Consider the following 19,768-nt stretch of genomic DNA (forward strand, 5'->3'; position numbering starts at 1 on the left):
AGCGTGGGATGGGTGCCTCGCCCTTGGCTAAGCCCCTCTCACATACTACCTCATTGAGCATGCCAACCTTTCGGCTTGACAGCAATAGCAATTCTGCCAGTGTGGTCGGTTAGGCGGAAACGCTCTGCTGCCGCCCTCCCTGATTTTTTTTTGCCTAGAATTGTAGCCTCATACACAGCAGGGATCCAACCAGCTGGAGTCACGTTGTCTAGCACCGTGGACAAGGGAGGACTGATGAATGGGTTGGAGGAGGATGGTGGTAATGAGCACAGCTTCCCTCCCTGCCTGTATCAGTTATATGCAGGCCTGCTTGGAAACAGGGGAATGGCTGTAAAGACCCCTGACAGTCTCCTCCAGCTCCAGGAGTCTCTGCTTTTCAGAGGTTAAGTTAATCTCTTCCAACCCTCCCAGTGGCTGCTGCAGCTCTGTCACTGCCAGCCTGTCCCCAGCACCCTCCTAGGCTGTGCCCCAGGCTCTCTGATTCTGGGAGCTGCTGCCACGCCTTGACGAAAGTCACACGGCCGCAGGGCAGATGCAGCGTGTCTCCCCCCGGATGACGCTTTGCTCAGGGGCCCCCACCCCATCCAGACACTTCCTGGGTGGAGAAGGGGAGCAACTAGGGTCTGTTACACAATGTGGCTGGGGCCATAGGTCTTTAAGTGTGGAGACTGCATTTTATCCATCTCTGTATCTCCCACCACCCCAGTGCTCAGTGCTATAAGAAACTTAAAAACACAACATTTTGATTGAGCTCAGACATTGTGGGGTTCTGGATGCTACATAACGAGCAGGAACGAAGTGTGGGCTTTGCTCTGGAAGCAAATGGGGGGCTCCGAAGGCTTCGGGACACCAGACCGATATGCCATCGAATGCAGGGTATACAGAAGGAGAAGAAACAGGATGGAAACTGGTTGGGTGACCTCCTGGAGCATCTAGGGGTGAGGTGACAAGCCCCCAACATAGGGCAGGGTGGGGGACAGAAAGGAGAGACCGACATTTGCAACACTGTGGAGGCAGAAGCCACAGTGACAGACTGGATGGAAGAGACGAGTGGGAAGACCCCTGAAGTTTCAAAGGCAGGGGACTAGGAGGGTGGGGTAGAGACGGGGAGAGAAATCAATCATGGGCAGAGCTATGAGTTGGTTCTGGACATATTAAATTTTAGGCATCTGAGGGGCATGGGAGACATCCAATAGGCTATAGAAAATCTATTCTAGGGACTTCCCTGGTGGTCCAGTGGTAAAGAATCCACCTTCCAATGCGGGGATGCGGGTTCGATCCCTTGTCAGGGAACTAAGATCCCACATGCCAAGGGGCAACTGAGCCCGCGCGCCACAACTACTGAGCTCGCGCGTCTCAACGAGAGACCCTGAGGGCTGCAAACTACAGAGGCCACGTGCTCTGGAACCCGCACGCCACAACTAGAGAGAGAAAAAAACCCAAAAAACCCACACGCCACAACTAGAGAGAAGCTCGAGCGCCGTAACGAAGATCCCGTGTGCCGCAGCAAAAAACCCCACGTGACTCAACGACCCGAAGCAGACAAAAAAAAAAAAAAAAAAATTATTCTAGAGCCAAGAAGAGAGGTGAGATGGGGGATGTAGGCTGGGGAGTGATAAGTAAAGCTGGGGTGGGGTGGGAGAAAAGAAGAGACACGGACCAGGACAGCACCAAGGACAGAAGCCACAGGCTGAGGGAGTGAAACCTGAAGTTTTCTGCCACTACAGCTCCCTTCTTCCTTCTGGCCCTGAACTTAAAGGCTCCTGATTTTTGGCAAATGTATCTGGTCCTCTTATCCCCAGAGAATATGCCATGCCAGGACTGGGATGCTACTTTATGGGTAGACTGAGCCATCCAGAAGAGGAAACCGGGGTCCTGAATGAAGACAGGTCTGGGTCCTCCATACAGGGGGATCCCAAAGCTGGACAGCACACAGGTGTGTGTTACCTGGCAAGTCAAGGGCAGCAGAGGGACGGGAACACAGGCTGCTGGCCATCCAGGCTGGGCCCGATGATGCCTCCCTTTCAAGCTCATGGGGTGGAAGCTGGATCCAGAGTCCAATCTGATGGTGTAAACTAAGAGCTAGGATTCAAGGTTGATACCAGTGTAAAATCTTCCTTTCTCCCTAAACTGCGTGGGTGTATGGCTGTTGCATGTGCCCTGAGCTATAACTGGAACTGCTTTAGAGGGAAAAGCCAGCTGAGCCAGGATAAACTTGTGAAGAGAGAGGGGTGGGTGGGAGGGGAGGAATCTGGAACACAAAGGTGAGGATGTCTTGGGTAAGTCCCAGGTGGTCCTGGAAAGGGGGCTCATGTAGCCATTCAGGCCCTCTTCTTGACCCCACCCTAGGGAAGTCCTTACAATTTAGAGAACTTGGTAGTCAGGATCTATCCCTGCCAGTCCCATGAGAAACTGGTAAGAAGGGGCTTCCCTGGTGGCGCAGTGGTTAAGAATCTGCCTGCCAATGCAGGGGACACGGGTTCAAGCCCTGGTCCAGGAAGATCCCACATACCACGGAGCAACTAAGCCCGTGCGCCACAACTACTGAGCCTGCGCTCTAGAGCCCACGAGCCACAACTACTGAAGCCCGCGTGTCTAGAGCCCGTGCTCCACAAGAGAAGCCACCACAATGAGAAGCCCGCGCACCGCAACAAAGAGTAGCCCCCACTCGTCACGACTGGAGAAAGCCCGCGCGTAGCAACAAAGACCCAATGCAGCCAAAAATAAATAAATAAAATAAATAAAATTAAAAAAAAAAAAAAAAAGAAACTGGTAAGAAGGCTCTGCTCCCATGCAAAGTGGTGAGGGACTCTCAGATAAAGAAGAAGGACAGGCTCGTATCGCACTCGCTAAAAGGACCAGATGAAGCGCCTGGGTCTGGAGGGTTGAAGTGTCTTGGCCACAGCCCCTCAGTTAAGAGCTGGGGCTGAGATGAGAAGGCAGGACTTTGCTTACAGTTCTGTGCTGCTTCCGTTACATCACGCACCGGTCATGATCACCAGGGGCTGTCCCCTCAGCATCCCTGCTAGCACGTTGTGGTGAGAGTAATGGGGACCGCTCTGAGCAGGGACCCAGGGGCTCTGAGTCCTTGGTCTGTCTCTACTTAGCTGTGTGACCAGGGACAAAACCTTTTACCTTCTGGGCTTCCAGCCTAGGAGGTTCTCTGGAATCTGTGATAAATGTTCATCTTGAATTCCAATTGAAGTCATCAATTACCAAACATTTCCTAAACAGGTGGGTCCCAGACTTCAGTATATATGAGAATCACCAGGGGGAAGTATTAAAAAAGCAGATTTGAGGGTTCTCCCTCCAAAGACTCAGGAGCCAAGAAGTCTAGAGTGGACCCTTGACACTCCATTTTCAAAGAGTGATCCAAAGAGAGATTCTGATGTCAGTAGCCAGGGCAAACCTTGTAAGCACCACTGAAGGCATCAGATGCTACAGAGGAACCGGGGCAGTGCTGAGTAAGGAAAAGCATCTGTCCTCAAAAAGTTCCCAGTGTAGTTGGGGGAAACAGGACACCCCGCCCCCCATCCCTGGAAGAGCACATCCTTGGTGACAGATGGAGAGGTACAAAGTCAAAGAGACAGAGGTTACTGCCCTTCATCAAGAAAGCAGAGCAGAGCTTCCAACGGTGCTTGGGCAGAGAGGTAGGAGGAGGGATGTGTGGCAGAGACAGCTAAGTGTTTACCACATCCGGCTTCCTCGTCCGCCTGGGCTCACAGCTGTACTTCATTTCCCAACCTCCCTGTGCTTAGGTGTGGCCACGTGACTGAGTTCTGGCCAATAGCAGGTGGGTGTAAAACACACACACCATTTCCCGGCCTGGCCCACAAAACCTCCCATGTGTTATCCTGAGCCCCACCTGCCAATGTAACTTTAGTTAAAGAGGGAAATAAACTTCTATTATACCCAACAACTGAAAATAACGGGGGCTGTTTGTTACAACATTTGGTCCACCCTGATTATACAGGATGCAAGAGAGATGATGCAGCAACTAAACTCAACCAGCATTTAGTCAGCGCCTGCTTTTGTAACCAGTACTTGGTGCTGCCTTGCACCTGAAGGGGATGCGAGTTCTGATCTTACAGGGTTTACCATCTTCACGGAGAAAAGGAACACTGGGAAGGGCCAGAGAAGCAACGAGAAGTAAATTCCACAGGAGGGGAATACAGGTTCCAGCCCCAAAGGAAGGCTATTGTGTGGCTGTGCTAGCGTGAAGAATCTTTTGAGGTGAGTCTTGAGCTGGGCAGGCTTCTGAGAAAGCACACAGAAAAGCAGTTATATGGTCCAACTTTTCTGAATGTTTAATTTTTATTGCTCAAACTTGGAACCTACTTATTTTTAGTATTCTTTTCTCTCATGCCAAGAAGGTCAGGGGCAGGTGCTGAGCCCGAGACCTGGGTGTGCCTGCTGCTGGCAGAGAGATGGGGATTTCCCTGACTGGTCCCAGGGCTGTCAGGCTTGGATGACGTCCCTGGGGCCACAGAGGCCCAAGAGGAGATGGGGCAAGTGCAGGGACGGAACCAGGAGTGGCTTCGGACTGTGACCTCTGAGACCCCCACGCCTTCCTCTTTGCGTCTTCCTTGAATTTTTCAAGAATCAGTGGTATCAGTGTAGACCAGGGAGGTCCTGGGTATGGGGGGTGGGGTGGGGGTTGGCATGGGAAAGTATTCCAGCTGTGCTTAAGTATAATATTTAACCACAGATGGAGCCAAACTTCCACCTCCATATCCACAAAGAAAACATGCATGATGAAGATACAGCAAGCAGTATTCCAGGATAGACAAGAAGAAGAACTTGTAAAGTTGTAAGATTCTGGGACTGATGAGAGGGACCCCTGCTAGTGTCAAGTGTAGAGTGAATGTTTCTTGGGCCGCTGTGCCTTAGGAACGGGGGGACAGTGAGGACCTTATGGAGTGGAGGGATGTAAGGACCCTGCAGCTCTTTCCTAGCCCGAGGTTGTTTGGGTCTTTCCATTTTGCAGAAGGCTCTGAGAGGACAAGGACTGCAGTTGATCCCTGTCACACGCTGAGTGAAGAAGACCAGGAAGAGCTCTTAACAAGGTTTCTGAGAGGGGTGCTAGTCCTGGCTCCACCCAGCCCGATATCTGGCCTGGTGAAGTCCTCGCGCCTCTCTGGCCTCAGCCTCTCCATCTGTAAAGTGAGGTGCCAGGTCCGGTTCCTTCCAGCTCTGACGTGCTGCAAGCAGCAGGCTTTCTGTGTCCCCAGAGCATTCACCCCGATGCTCTGCATGGCTCCTGGGGTCCCGGAGCCTGTGGAACATGCAGAGAGAGCTCAGAGTGCCCGTGTCCCTGCTCAGAGGGACTAAACTGCCACCCTCTGCAGGCATTTGGGGAACCGATGGGAGTGGAAGTTGGCCTCACTTCCAGAGTCAGATCCCAGACAGGAAGAAAGGAGCGGCTGGTTGGGATGCCCAGGGGTCCCAGCCACCAGACCCACAAATCACCAAAACCTGCCCTTTGTGGGACTAAAGCAGAACAACCTCTGGGCTGGGAGATGAGAGACGTAGGTTCCAACCCTGGGTCCATCATGAACTTTCTGTGTGACCTCGAATGACCCCTCCCACCCCAACTCCAACGTCTTGGACTGAGTGACCGTGTGTGCACCTTCCTGAGAGCAGCTTGGTCTGCATCCCTGAGCACACAGGTTGGGCTTCCCCCAAGCCACCAAGAGCCCCATTTGGACACGTGACCCCGGGTAAGCAATCTAATCGTGCCCAGCAGCCAAGGGGGAAGTCCTCGGGGGGCCCCACCTCAGCCCCCTGAAATGAAGACTGAAAACTGGGTCTCTTTGCCCCTCTCAGAGAAGGCCCGAGGCCCCAGGAGGCAGCTGTTTTCTGAAAGGAGAGAACAAGCCGGGGCGCAGGGCCTAGCCCCACTTCCTCTGCTGCTGCCTCTCCGCCTTCAGGGCCTCCTCTCTGTGAACGAGGGCCCTTCCCCACCCTCCCACATCCTGCCCGAGGGGCTGGTGAGAGGCCTCCAGGACCCCTTGGAGGCCGGACCAGGGAAGGCTCCTAGAACAGCAGGAGGCTCCCGGCAGCTCTGCTCCAGCCCGGCGCGCGCACCGTCAGATACAGGTCGTTCTGACGAGGCTAATTATAGAAGCCGGCTTGGCCTTTCCCGAATGCGGCCCTCCGTCTCTCAGAGACCGGGAAGCACATAAACGCTTTTCCTTGGAGACAGGAAGGAGAAATTCTCCTAGGAGCTCATATGCGATCTCTCTTTGGGTAGGAAAAAAGCAATGTTAGGGGTCAGAATGGGGTCACGACGAGATGGCAGATCTCTGAAACCCTTTCCAGAAGTGGCTCCAAGGGAGAAGAGAGAGCTAAGATGTTATTAAAGGCGGAAAAACACGCAGAAGGACCAGAGACTGAAACATGTGGATGAAGCTCCCCAGCCCCTGAGTCAGCCACACGCACCCCGTCACAGCCGGGGGCCACCCCAGTGCCTGCTCCCCGACCAGAAGCAGCCCTGCACCCCCTGCAGAGGGCTGTGCGGATGGCAAGGCTGGTGCTGAGAACAACTGTCCCCGACGGCAGTTCTGAATCTCGGTCAAGACTCTTCTCACACTGCAGCCAGGAAGAGGCCGGGGATAAGAGGGGCCATGGCCACCTCTCTGTCTTTCTTTGAAGCATTTATCCGTATCACCCTGTGTGGGATTCAACAAAACCCGTTTCTTAGAAGGGATTCTCGCCCTCTGAGGGCTTATAGACTTGGGCAAAATGAGGTAGGGGGCTATGCAGAGGCCTCAAGACATGCCATGAATTCAAGAACCAGGCAAAGTGGAGTTGATGTGTGTGCCAAACCGAAGGTGTGTTTTCAGGAGCGATGCTTGCAGGGGGATTTGGGGGGAGAGTGAAGAGAGGAGGCTCTCTGGGCCAAGGAACAAGTCACCTCTCCCACTCCCACCCCACCCCAGCATATTTTATTGTCAAATATCTCTGTTTCTCCCAAGAAATACCAGAAACAGATACCTTTTTCATTTGCCAACTGAAAGAAACCTCAGCTTTGCAGTGCCCCTTCCTCTACCCAATCATGCAAAAAACCCATCTTCTGGGACCGAGGGCTTACAGCCTGGCGGGCAGTGAGGGCAGCAGCTAAACTTTGTTCTAAAAACAGGAACCATTTCCTTCCCAGGCAGCAGCAAAACTCTCTAGAGCAATGGTTCTCAACCTCAGCTGCATCTCAGAAGTACCTGGGGAGCTTTTCATAATCTCGATGCCCAGGCTTCACCCCAGACCAAGGAAATCAGACTCCCCTGCTGTGGGACCCAAGTATCCTCATTTTCTAAAGCTCAGCAGGTAATTCCAGTGTGCAGCTAAGGTGGAGAACCACTGGTCTAAATAAAGACCCCAGATAGCTGGAGTGCCCTTATGTGTATGTGTATGGGTGGGGGTGAGGGTGGGGGCCATGCTTTCTGCATGAGCCCTCCTTACCCCAGCCCCCAGTTCTTGAGAACAAGTGCAGCTTCTCGAAGGGGTGCCCCAGAACACAGGTGCTGGTTCCAGGGGCCTGTTTTAGATGATCCTTCAAACACTAAAATCAAAACCTCTCTTCTAATTCTTGGGCGTCCTCTCGCAATTGAAAAGTCCAGGGCATTTATTTGAAGGTCAGACCCCAGCCAATGCGGGCCCTACGGGCAAGATGAACTATTAACCACGGAGGCCCCAGAGTCAGGCCTGGGGAAGTTTTTGGTTAGTTCTACTCGGTGTAGGACTGCTAAATTAATGATGGGCCTGCACACACCTGTGAAATTTAACAGCTCACTTCAGTGTACAAACAGGCCCTTTTAGGCAAGGACCTGGCTTGGAGCCCTCTCATCTAAATAACAAAACAAATAAATAAACGGAGCTCTGCCACCACTCCCACCAAGTATGTGGCAGATATATGGCCGCACTGGGAGGGCGAGGCCAGGGGACTCAGGCAAGCTGGGTGTCTACCACATACAACCCCATTAGGGAACGCATGCAAACTCCTTTCGGTTATCCCCAGCTAACCCAGGAAGTCAAAATGGTAGTAGGACAATGACCTAGGAGAGAAGTTTTAGTTTGCTTCTAGAAACACCCTAGACTTCTGCAAAGTTGCGGGACTGTGTTTTAAGATGGTTTCTGGCCATTTGCAATACGGAAGTCTCAACCTATGAATGATTATCTTAATGAGGGACTGGGTGCCATCCACTTGCCATGGAGAGCTTCAAAGCTGGGATTTGGGGGAAGGTCACCCTCCCAGGCACAGATGAGCATGTCCCCAAACCACGAGCCAAGCTCTGTCCCCAAATCCTAGAGAGCCATTTTGAAAAGGTCCAGGGACAAGAAATGCTGAAAGGAGCATTTGCCGGTTGTCCCCAAAGGGCTCCAGATCCAACCCGTGGTCTCCTCCGCCAACAAGTTCAAGAGGGTGCGCAGGGCAACTGCCCACCCACGCCCGTAAGACATGACTGCCTGTTTGCCAGGTGCAAGGTTTCCCTTCTAGACCACAGAGGTTATTTCCCCACAATGAAAGTCTCTTGTATTATTAAGTTTACCTTCCAAGGATGTTTGCTCTGCACATTCCTGAAAAAGGTGGTCTTGGCAGTGAAGAAGCAATCCTCCAGTTCCTCCTCCAGGCTGCAGTACCCACTGCTCATGCTGCTGTCCACTGTCATCTAGCCCGGAGACCCGGCCGGAGGCAGCGGGCGCATCTGATGGGGCCAGGCTCTCGGGATGCGGCGGAGGGAGGTGGGGATCCCTCCCCAGGCGGCCGCGGCGTGAGCTTCTAGCCCCGCCGGGGAGCGAGTCCGTTATCGGGCCGGGCAGACCCGGAGCCGGCTGCCTCGGTTTTTTTACACTGGGGCCCGAGTGGCTCGGGCGGCGGCGTAACCTGTTCCCCAGCGGCTGCCAGCACTGGGGTCGGACCTGGACTCCGCCGCGCTCACCTCGCTCTCCAACTCACTAGGCATCTGCGGTTTCAGCCCCTCCGCGCCGGCTCCCCGCTCCGCCCCGCGCGCCGAGCGCCATCTCGACACCTCCCCCGCCTCCCGCGCCTTTCCTGCCCCTCGCACTGCACACAGAGGAGTTCGGAAGCCACTTCCTCTCGCAAGGTTCCTCAAAGCCGCTGGCTGTCGCGGCGCCCCTCCCCCTCCTCCCGCCCCAGGCCTGCGCCTCCCCACCCTGCCCCTGGACCACGTTGGCAAGTGGACCTAGGGCATCACGAGTCAGATTAGGGATTCAGGGCAGGAATAGACTAGGATGGACCCGAGGGAGAAAATTCCCTCTCTCCTCTCTTCATCCTTCTGGAAGCAGCTCATTCTCATCGCCCAGGATGGCTCAAGTTCAGGAGTAGCATGTGCTCTAAGATCGACAGTGTCCCTCCTCCCTTCCCCCCATCCATGCCTCACCTCACCCTCTCATTCCCCATTCACTGGGTGAAGGAGCCACGTCAATCAGAGTGGTTAGAGAAGTGACTGCATTAGAAGAAAATCAATATCGGGCCTGTCTGGAGAAGCAGTAATATTTTAACTCGGAAATGCCAGAAGAAATGGCAGGGGGCCCCCCCAAGCATATGCAAATCATATGCAAAGTTATGGCAAACTGCCAAGCAAGCAGGCCCTTCCACCCACACAGGGAACTTGGCCTTCAGGAAGCCTCAGGTTAATAAAGGAGCCTGCAGACACCACCCAGGTTACTGGTGCATCTTCCTGGTGGTCTGGCCAAGAGGGGGCCAGACCTTTGCCAGATCTTTTGATTCCCATCAAGGACAACTCAATTACATTTCTCCATCAGACTGGATGAAGGAACACCTTCCTTGACGGGCTGAATCCTTCAGATCCTTCATCCACAGTAGTTACTGCCTGTGCCTGGTGATTTACATGCAGTCTGTCACTTAACTTTCCCAATAGCCTTGAGATAGAGATTATTATTCCCTTTTTATGGATGAGGAAACTGAAGCTCAGAGTCACACAAGTAGGACGCATGTTCTGGGACTCAGAACCAGGTGTGTGCAATTCTAGGGCCTGTGCTTCTAGCCACTGTGATGTACAGTCTCTCAGCAGGGATGGGACTGATTTGGTGTGCGTGCTGACATCTTTCAACAGAGTGGGGCTTGGAATCTTAGGAAAAAAAACAAGCCTTCAGAGCCTGGCAATGCCAGGGGCACCATGCTTGTGGAGTCTCATGGCCTGGGGACCCCAGAGGGACCCTGGGAGCACCCCAGAGAGCGGCTGAGAGGGGTTATCAGGACTTTCTCCAAGTCTGTGTCTCCTGTAGTTCTGAAACAATCCAGTCCTGGGGCACAAGCTGGGTGGAGGGCTAGACTCAGCCCCCAGACTGCAAGCTGCCAACTCCATTTTAAGCTCTGGCTACTTTTGTGAGGAACCCTCTTCCTCCCCCATCTTAGTCAAATCTGTCAGCGCTCAGGATGGTTTCAAACTGCAGCCCAATTTGGCTCCATCCTCCCACACAGTCTTTTTTTCCAGGAGCCAGTGAGTGCCTGGCAGGCACGAACACGAGCTAGCTGAGAGCCAGTGCCCCAGCCGGCTGACCGCCCTCAGCTCCAGAGAAGGGTCAATACTGGTAGCTGGGAGATACCTTGGCAGGGAGATAAGTGGAGGTAAACAGCTGGGGGTGGGGGCTGAGGTGAGCTACGGGGTGTTTCCAGGGAAGAACTCACAGTAGTGGGGTTGAAAGTAGGTTTTGGCTTTGTCTAGAGCAATCTTTTCTTCAAATGAATATTTTAAAGGCTGTTCTTTTTTGGGGGGGTTACCCCAGAAACTGTGGTCCAGGCAAAGGTTTTGGCCTCACCAGCACCCCTAAGGCCAATGCCAGAATGATGAATGCTGCAGGGAGGGGGGAACTGCGTGACCCTTGGGCCATCAGTAACAGCCTACCTGCTTTGTTCAGCCAGGGAAGGAATGCACTTTTCTTGATAAAAGGAACCTCCTTGCTCAGTGGGAATCCAATATTTAAAGAAAAAGCAGGCCCCAGATTCTCTGGCCACGCTGTGTCCTTGGAGCCACACAGTGACCTCTGCAGAGCAGCTACAGTGCTACACATTTTAAATGTACAATCTTAAAATACAGCTAATAACAAGCTTTTTGAACTGCAAGCCAAAGCACCCCAGGAGTCAGCGTGAGTCTCTCCTTGTGAGCAGCACACTAGATGCCAGACCTACTTAGGAAAGGTCTAAGTGACACTGCATTCTTCTAGAGTGCTGCTCCCTGCCAGTCCAAATATTATGAAAACTGACATCTGAATAGAGCTTTTCAAAGCCCTTTTACCTCATCACGTAGGTTGCTCTACAACCTTGAGAGCAGATTTTACCCCCATTTTACAGATGAGGAAACTGAGGGAAGCAACATGTTCCATCACAGCTCATTACATACTCTCAAAGCCTAGTTAGTGTCTCTGTCTCTACCCCCACTCCACCTGTCAATGAGTCTAGGCTTGGAAGGAAGCCACGTGTAAGACGCCAGCAAAAGGGAGACTGTGCTGGCGAGGACCCTGGGATGCTTCTGAACCCGGCAAAGGTCACGTACGATACAATAAGTTGGCCAGCCTCCAGGAGGAAAAATCCAGATAGAAGCTCCACAGTCCCAAAGGGAGGAAGATTGGATTCGTTTCAGTGTCCAGTGACTCTGTCTGTACCCCTTCCCCGTGAACAATCAACAGTAGTGGTAACCTGACCAGGGAAGGAGGGAAGGTGGCAGGAAGAGCCTGGGCAACAGCCTTTCAAGGCTCTGGAAGTGAACACACAGGGACAGGAACTGGCTGTTCTTGTCCCTGGTCCCAGGAAGAGGAGTCTGGACCTGAAGATGCAGCATCCGGAGCCGCAAAGCCATGGCATCATGGTTGGGGGGTGGGTTTCAGAAAGCCCCACTGAAACGGTGGATGGGCGACTTCCCTGTCTCAGAGCGTCAGATGATGAAAGACATTATTTTAAGCTGTCTTCCTCTCTCAAATGCCATCCTGACACGTAGCCAGATCCCCTTGTTAAATCCACCCTGTGGGTCTGTGTTCCAGAAAAGCTGTGGTACAAAAATGGAAGCCGGGAGCTGGTATTCTAGGCCCAGCTCCAACTCTAGCTTGCTATGGGATCTTGAGCAACTTTGGACCTCAGGTCTCCTCATCTGAGCAATTGAGGAGTCCAGATATCAGATTTGGGGCCTCATGACTGACCAACATATTCAGAGGCTGAAAATGGGGTGAGGTGCCAACCCTTCCCCGAAACCTGTTTTGAAATCATTATTAGCCGCCTTGTGCAGGCGCTGTCCTAGTAACTTTATGTGCTTCATTTCATTTAATCCCTACAGCATACCAACGAGGAAGCTCCAGTTATTATCTCTGTTTTACAGAGTGGAAGAGAAGGTTCTGGCAGGTTAAGTAACTTGCACATAGTCAGACATGCTAGCTCATGGTGGAGCTGAATCAGCCCGGCTGGTCTGACTCCAGACCCCAAGCTGTTGAACGCTCTGCAGAGTATGTAGCACCTATCCTGGTTGCTCTCAGAATAGCCATACTGCCTGAAATCTCAGTCCGACACAAACAAGTCAGGAGCTACTTTCTCAGTTCTCCTACGACCCTGTCTTCCCTTTGGCTCCTTGGGGGTTTCCAGAATTCAGCCACTGACTGTTTTCTCCACCCCCCTCCACGTGCCCGTGCTCTCCCTGGGAGCTTAGTCTCACCTAGGCCAATGGTATCAACTAGACTTTATACACACATGTCTCATAATTCTCTCTCTTCCAGGTAGCTCCAGATGAATACCTGCACCAGCTCGCTGGGTCCCCAGCTCTCCCCACTAGAGCCTCACTCTCAACAGGTCCAAACTGAGCTGATTATTCCCTGCCTCGCCCTCCACCTGCTCCCCCTCCTTTAGAATTTCCTATCTTGAAATTCTATCTTGTTGATGAGTGCCATCAACATAGATTATTGCAAAGCCTTCCCGTAGTTTCCCTTGTTCCCATCTCTGCCTCCTCCAAACTCCTCACTGCCTTGTTGCCAAAGTTACCCTTCTAGACCAAGATCTGATCAGTGTTGTTCTATCATAAAAGCTTTCCATTCAGCTGTCAACTAATAATTATTGAATAAGTACTGAGTTTCAAGACCTAGTATCAAGCTTATTCATTTATTCAACAAATAATTACTAAGCACATGGCAGGCACTAGACTGGGTGTTCTGAAGAAGACATAGTTCCTGCCATCTCATAACAGCCAGTGCAGTGGAACGACGTGAAATAAGACATTATATTGGAGTTACCGAGCTCTCACACACTTCATTCTCTCACTTAATCCTTACAACCCCCCAAGAACGTATTTTACAGATGAGTAAGCTGAGGCTCAGGGTGGCTAATTTTGCCCTAAGTCAAAGAAATAGTAAATGGTGGAATCAGATTTCAAACCCAGGACCTCTGTGTCTGACAATTTTTCATCACAGTTGTCCCTCCTCCAGTGACGCCCCAGTGCCTACAACAATATCCTGAACTCCAGAGTGGGTCCTTCAAGGTCCTTCACAGCATGTGCCCAGCCAACAGGTCATACCCATCTCCAGCCACAATCAAGCATCCCTCCTTACAGCCGCACACATTTGATTCACGTTCCCAGCAGCCGCCCTGCCCTCTTGTGGTCTTGCTCTCGCTGTTTCCTCTGCCTGTCAAAATCCTCCTGTGTCCTCCCACTTCCTGACACCCGTTCACCAATCACGACCACACCTCCCCCACCTTCCTGGTGCCTCTCAGAAGCAGCCTTTTTCAGATGTCCTCTCTGGGGTGAATCTTAAGAATGCCACCCTCCATCCTGAGAGCAGCATTTGACAGCATTAAACCGCCGTGCACAGCACAGAGCTCAATTTCCCCCCAGGTGACTTCCTGTTGTAAGAAGTACATGGCTGCACACTATTTAGGTTGACTCACAGGAGAGTCACTTTCTTGGGGCTTCTAGCCCACTCCACACTTCTCTCGCTTGGCTGCGAGGCTGACAGCTTCGATAAGGCCCTGACACTTACAAACACCAAAGGCAGTTAAATCAGCCCATACCAAGAAGCAGAGGCCCTGAAGAGCTCATGCTAGGTCTGAGGCAGGCACCGGGAGTCTGCCATCTAACTGCCCTCCTTTAGGGAAACTAGAGAATCATAAAAGATGTTTCTGATCAACAACCCCATCCCTCACGCGGCCCTCTTCAGTCCTCCAGGAGCCAGGGCAATGTGGTCACTGGCGTGAGATGTGTAAATAACTCTTGCACTACTACACATAGAAAGAGAGCCTTGTTGCCTCCTTAGAGCCTCAGGACAACCTGGCCAGCCAGAGGTCATCTCAGACACCTACTGATGCTAGGATAGAAGGAGTGGGTGGGGCTGTGAGGAGCACAGAGAAATGTCTCCAGTGCTTAAGGATTTCTAGAGAAATAAGTACTAGAGCTCTGTCCCTCCTTGGAGCCAGGATATCAAGTGCCTTCTGGTGGGAAGCCGTTCCCCTCTGTCTGATCAGAACTGGGCTCCCCTGGGTTGGCCTGGGCTGGTGAGAGAGGCCTTAGGGCAGCTCCCGTTAGAGGCAGCTGTTTAGTGGAGTCGAATCACTGACAGCTTTGGCCAGCACTTCTGGCTTCTAGAGCGTGGAGGGAAATCTGTGGATCGAGGAGCAACTGTCCCAGATATAGCCAGCGTGGAGCAGAGTGGCTGGGGACTGGCTCCTTCCTTTGGCACCTGAGGATGGGCTGGCAAAAAATGAGATAAAATGGAATCCTAAAATGTATTTGATTAATCCAAAAGAAGGAAGAAAAGAAAAAGGAAGCAAAGAACAGATTCGACAAATAGAAAACAAACAGCACGATGAGAGACTTAAAATCTAATTATATCAATAATCACATTAAATGCAAATGAGCTAAATAACCCAATTCAAGGGCAGAGATGATCCAATTGGATTAAGAAAAACAAGATTCAGCTATGTGCTGTCTGTAAGAAATGACCTTTAAATATAAAGACACAAATAGCCTAAAAATAAAAAAATGGATAAAGAAATATCATGCTAATGGTAATCAAAAGAAAGCTGGAGTGGCTATATTAACATCAGACAAAGTAGATTTCAGAACAAAGAATATTACCGGGGATAAAGAAGGTTATTTCATAATGAAAAAGTGTCAATTAATCAAGAGAATGTAATTATGTTAAATGTTTATGCACTGAATAATGGAGCTTCAAAATACAAGATAGAACTTTAAGGAGAAATTGGCAAATCCACAATTATAGTTGGGATTTCAACACCCCTCTCTCAATAATTGAGAAAACAAGCAGACAGAACACATGGTATGCCTCAACAAATGTTAGCTACTGTTGTTATCAGTCACAGTTCAGTTTGATAAACCTTTATCGAGCATTTCAGAGGAGACCCAGGACCAGAATTCCCAGAGAGGAGTACAGGTATCAATCAAGAGTGTTACTTAGGCGTCATTATCAGAATCTGTGTGCAGAGGAGAAAAGGTTGTGAACTTATAGGCACAAAGAAATAATAAATCAGACTAGAAGTGTATCATGGTGAAAGGAAGAAATGGTATACCAGGATAGAAGGCTTTGAGTGATAAATAGAAGGCATCTTGCTATGCTTTATTGGTTTTTGTGACTTTAAAGCATTTAGCTTAATAGTAATGATATTATTATATTGTTTTAAGATGAAAAATCTTTGTTACAATTCATAATATGAGGAGTGAAGGTAAGTAAGCGCCTTCACGCAGGCCATATGATAAGCTCAATTCTTTCTGCAGACAGCATGACAGAGAAGGGTCATGAAAGGATTGAGTGACCCTCTCAAAGGAAAAATAAACTTATTGCAAAAGAAAAAAAAGAGCGTTACTTAGGGAGCCCCAGCCTCTCTGCAGAGATAGACCTGGTTCCCCAGGTTCTCCCCTCCCGGCTCCCTGGCTCCCCCGTGTGGTAGTTCTGGGCTCAGCCCGTGACATTGGGAGGAGGGCCGGGGCAAGACCGGTCACAGGCGCTTCCTCCTCTGGAGGGTTCTGGAAAAGCAGAGTCCCCAGTAGGGTGACACTGGTGTGGCTGCGGAGGGAGCACAGGGCTGGGAGCCAGGAAACTCGGCTCTCCACGCCAGCTGAGTCATTGCTCAGTGGCTGCAGGGGCTGAGGGAGGGGATTCCAGCGGGGGCCCTGCTAAGGAATGACAGCGGTGGGCTAGGGGTGGAGGTGGGGTGCATAGGCAGAAAGGCAGCAGTGACCTGACCTGTGGGGCTGAAACACCAGCAGGCTGGGCTGACCCACCCTGGAAGCCGTCTGTCCCTGTGGTGAATGGAGACAGGGTCTTGAGTCTTTTTATCAACAGAGTAGAGCAATAACTCAGGCCGCAGAGGAGGGGATAATCGTAAGTCTTGTAGCAACAAGTACCCGCCAAACCACAAAGCTGTAGTGTCCTGGTTTTATATCCGGGAGAATAATCCATCTTTCTGGTATTGTGGAGAGTAGGCAGAGCCAGACCATGAAGGGTTTTGTGTGCTGATCCAGATTTAGACTGATTCTGAGGGTAATAGGAAGCTGCTGAGGGTTTCCATCACAGGGTGACACGATAAAAAATCCAGTAAGGCTGTTGGAAGCACCAGAGTCGGCCCTGGAATGTCACCCGGTGATACTGACACGCTTTCACATACATCTTCTCACCGGAGCCACACAGCCAGCATTTCTCAGAGGAGAAACCTGAGGCTCAGAGAAACTAAGAGGCTTGTTCCCAGTCACATGCCAAGAATGTCATCTACACAATCTGAATTAGAACCTAGCTCTCCTGTCACTCAGGCCAGGGTTCTTTCTTTTCTTTAAGAAAATATGTATTGCCTTTTAGAAATGCTACACTAGAAACACATGACAGCATCTGGTTATTCAAACAGCCCTGAAGCAAACAGCAAAAGTCGAGAGTTCTCTCATTCTACCCATCACCTCCCACCCACCCCCTCCCAAAGTGAAATCCCTTCGAACAGTTGGCTGGGCGCCCTCCAGGCCCTCACTCTGCATTTAGACACACACGCATACACACATACACACATATGTACAAAGTACAAATGGGCTTGTCCTGCATGTACCACTGGGTGACTTGTCTCCGTTGGCACTATTCCTTGTCAGTACATACAGATCCATCCCCCCTTTGTAAAGCACCTTGGCCTTAGTGCTGGTGGCTGGAACTTCCATCCCGGCACCCCCGCGGCTCTCACCACTGCTCACGGTGCCCCTTAGGAAGGGGCTGGACCCAGTGCCCTGGTAGTCAGGGCACCAGATGACCAGAGTGCAGCCTCTGTAGGGGGAATTTCCCACTGAGGGCACCTGAAAAGATTTTAGAACGATGCCTGGCCCCATAACGATGTGTGGAAGGAATCTGAGGCCGTCCTTAGGCACACTGTTTTTTAATTTTAGAGATTAAATATTAATTTAATGTGTGTCAGGAAAAAAATCTTGAGTACATCAATGGTGATTGAAGGATTTTAAATTTTTCCTTTAACATAAGTTTAAGTTTACTCAAATCTATGTAAAGAGAACTATTAAGTAAATAGTAGCATAGGTGGAATATTGATATGGCCAGAATCTTAAGTGTGGAAAGTGCCAAAGTGAGGTTTGGGAACTGCTGTGGGAGGGGCTGGAATTGGCAGGCGGGGACCTGGGAGCCTGGTTTCTGAATGCTGCTCCTGGGTTCTGGAGGGCCAGGAGGAGGGGATGGAATCGGGGCCTGATGGATATAAGATTCATTCCCCGGCTGCAAGTGATTTGAGTGGAAGGAAGAGTGCTTATGTTTTAGTCCTGTCATCTGTGCATTCCATGTACCAAGAAAAGTGGCACCAAAGGCCTGGGGAACAGAGCTGCCAGGACCCCCCTGGGCTGCAGCGGCTTATGATGAGCTGTATCAACAGCTGTGGGCAAGGGCTTCCTCTCTTGGGATCTGCTTCCCCAAAGGCAAGGAAAGGACTGAACCAAACCAGAAGAGGTCTCACTTCATCCCCAGGGCACTGGGGAGCTACCGGGAGTTTTCTTCATCACAGGGATGACAGGATAAGAGCACCTTTAGGACCACCTGAAGTATAACATCTTTGGAGCATGCCCCCAAATAAAGGAACTGCAGCTGTTTTGGCAAGGTATTGTGATCTTCAGCCAATGTCAACCATGTCCTCTAGGAAACAGGCTAAGACTGAAGAAGGGATCTGGGGTAGACTTGAAGGGGATTTGCTTGGTCAGCATGGGTGCCCAAGAGAAAAACCAGACATCACAGACCTCTGAGATCTCCAAGGAGAGACTGACAAAAACATAGGCAGCTCCCAGCCACTCTTCCTCTGTTTCTCCACCTGAGAGAGACATGCACGAACCACACACCTTGTGAGTGCAGCTGGGGCTCTGAGCCCATCCCTGCCCCCTCACACGCCCACCCCTTCCTCCCTCCCCGCCTCTGTCTGGCATGGCAAAGAGAAGACAGACTGAACCTTGGGATTACTGCTTTTCAAAGGTTGAGGCCAAACACTTACCTACAGGATGATCTCAACTGTGTTTTGAAAAATGTATGAACGTACAGGAAGAAAATATAAAAATGTTAACTAACAGTGGTTCCTTCTGGATGGAGGAAGATCAATGATTCTCTTTTGTTTTAAAGAACAAAGCGGAGAGACCTCCTAACAGCCATGTGCCTCCAAACTAGTGGAGCTCTGACCTGGGCCCGGACCACAACAAGTGCCCACCCCCATCCGGAAAACGGCACTCGCATATTTGGTTAGCTCAGACCAGGTGACGAGGTCAAGGTGAACGAAAGCTCCATCCTGGTATGCAACAGAAAATCGAGCCAAGGCAGAAATCAGCACAAACAAGCTTTTTAGAAAAAGGCGAGTTAGCCTGGAGCAGGGCCCAGGTTTTATTGACAGAAGGCTAGGTCCTGTCCCAGCTGTGCCTGAAGCACGCAGCCAGGCCTGTCCAAGGCAAACACTGCAGCCCAACCCAGCCGGCCCGGGAGCAAACCCCATTCCAGGCTGGCTGCCGGTGGGAGCGCTGCTCTGCTGCACCCACGAGGGACTCTTGGCTCCTTCTACGTGTCTTCTTCTATATTTCAGTGGTGGTTCTGCTCTAGACACAGCCCTGATTTAGCCTGCCAGAAAATTCCAAGGTTGACTCATCTCCCCAACAGCGGGAAGGGAGTCACTCTGCTTCCAAATACTCAGATCTGGAAACACCTGTTCACTGAAATCCTGAGAATGAGACGAGGCATGCAGCAAACCCCAGGCCCTGCTCTGGGGCCTTCCCTCCCACCCACTTGAGAGCTGGCTAAGCCACTCTAGGGCAGGGTTGCTCAGCCTCCGCACTGCTCACGTTTGGGGCCAGATTATTCTTTGTTGCGGGGCTGTGGCTTTCCTGTGCGATGGGGGCAGTTTAGCAGCATCCCTGGCCTCTGCCCACTAGGTGCCAGTGGCCTCCTCCAAGCTGTGACAGCCAAAAGTGTCTCCAGTAACTGCCAAATGTCTCACCTGGTGGAGGGGGGCAAAATCACCCCCTCCCATTTGAGACCTGCTGCTCTAGAGAAAGAAATAGAGACCCAAAGTAGAAATGCAGGATGGGGCTTCCCTGGTGGCGCAGTGGTTGAGAATCTGCCTGCTAATGCAGGGGACACGGGTTTGAGCCCTGGTCTGGGAAGATCCCACATGCCGCGGAGCAACTAAGCCCGTGAGCCACAACTACTGAGCCTGCGCGTCTGGAGCCTGTGCTCCGCAACAAGAGAGGCCGCGACAGTGAGAGGCCCGCGCACCGTGATGAAGAGTGGC

General features: G+C 51.4%; 1 protein-coding gene across 4 annotated transcripts in view; it reads right to left on the reverse strand.

The window, feature by feature from the left end:
* RASSF5 (Ras association domain family member 5) overlaps window positions 1–19,768 on the reverse strand; it is a 71,664-nt gene that overhangs the window by 20,768 nt on the left and 31,128 nt on the right. Inside the window, exon 1 of one of the 4 annotated variants that reach the window (XM_082350567.1) lies at window positions 8,547–8,991. The exons of the other annotated variants lie outside the window; for them this stretch is intronic. Coding sequence (XP_082206693.1) covers window positions 8,547–8,666 — 120 coding nt within the window. The 5' untranslated portion in view covers window positions 8,667–8,991. Of the gene's footprint in view, window positions 1–8,546; window positions 8,992–19,768 lie in introns of those variants that run through there. 4 annotated transcript variants of the gene reach the window in all.

The sequence above is a fragment of the Balaenoptera borealis genome (assembly GCF_965194805.1).
Source record: "Balaenoptera borealis genome assembly, chromosome: 1".
Taxonomy (NCBI): domain Eukaryota; kingdom Metazoa; phylum Chordata; class Mammalia; order Artiodactyla; family Balaenopteridae; genus Balaenoptera; species Balaenoptera borealis.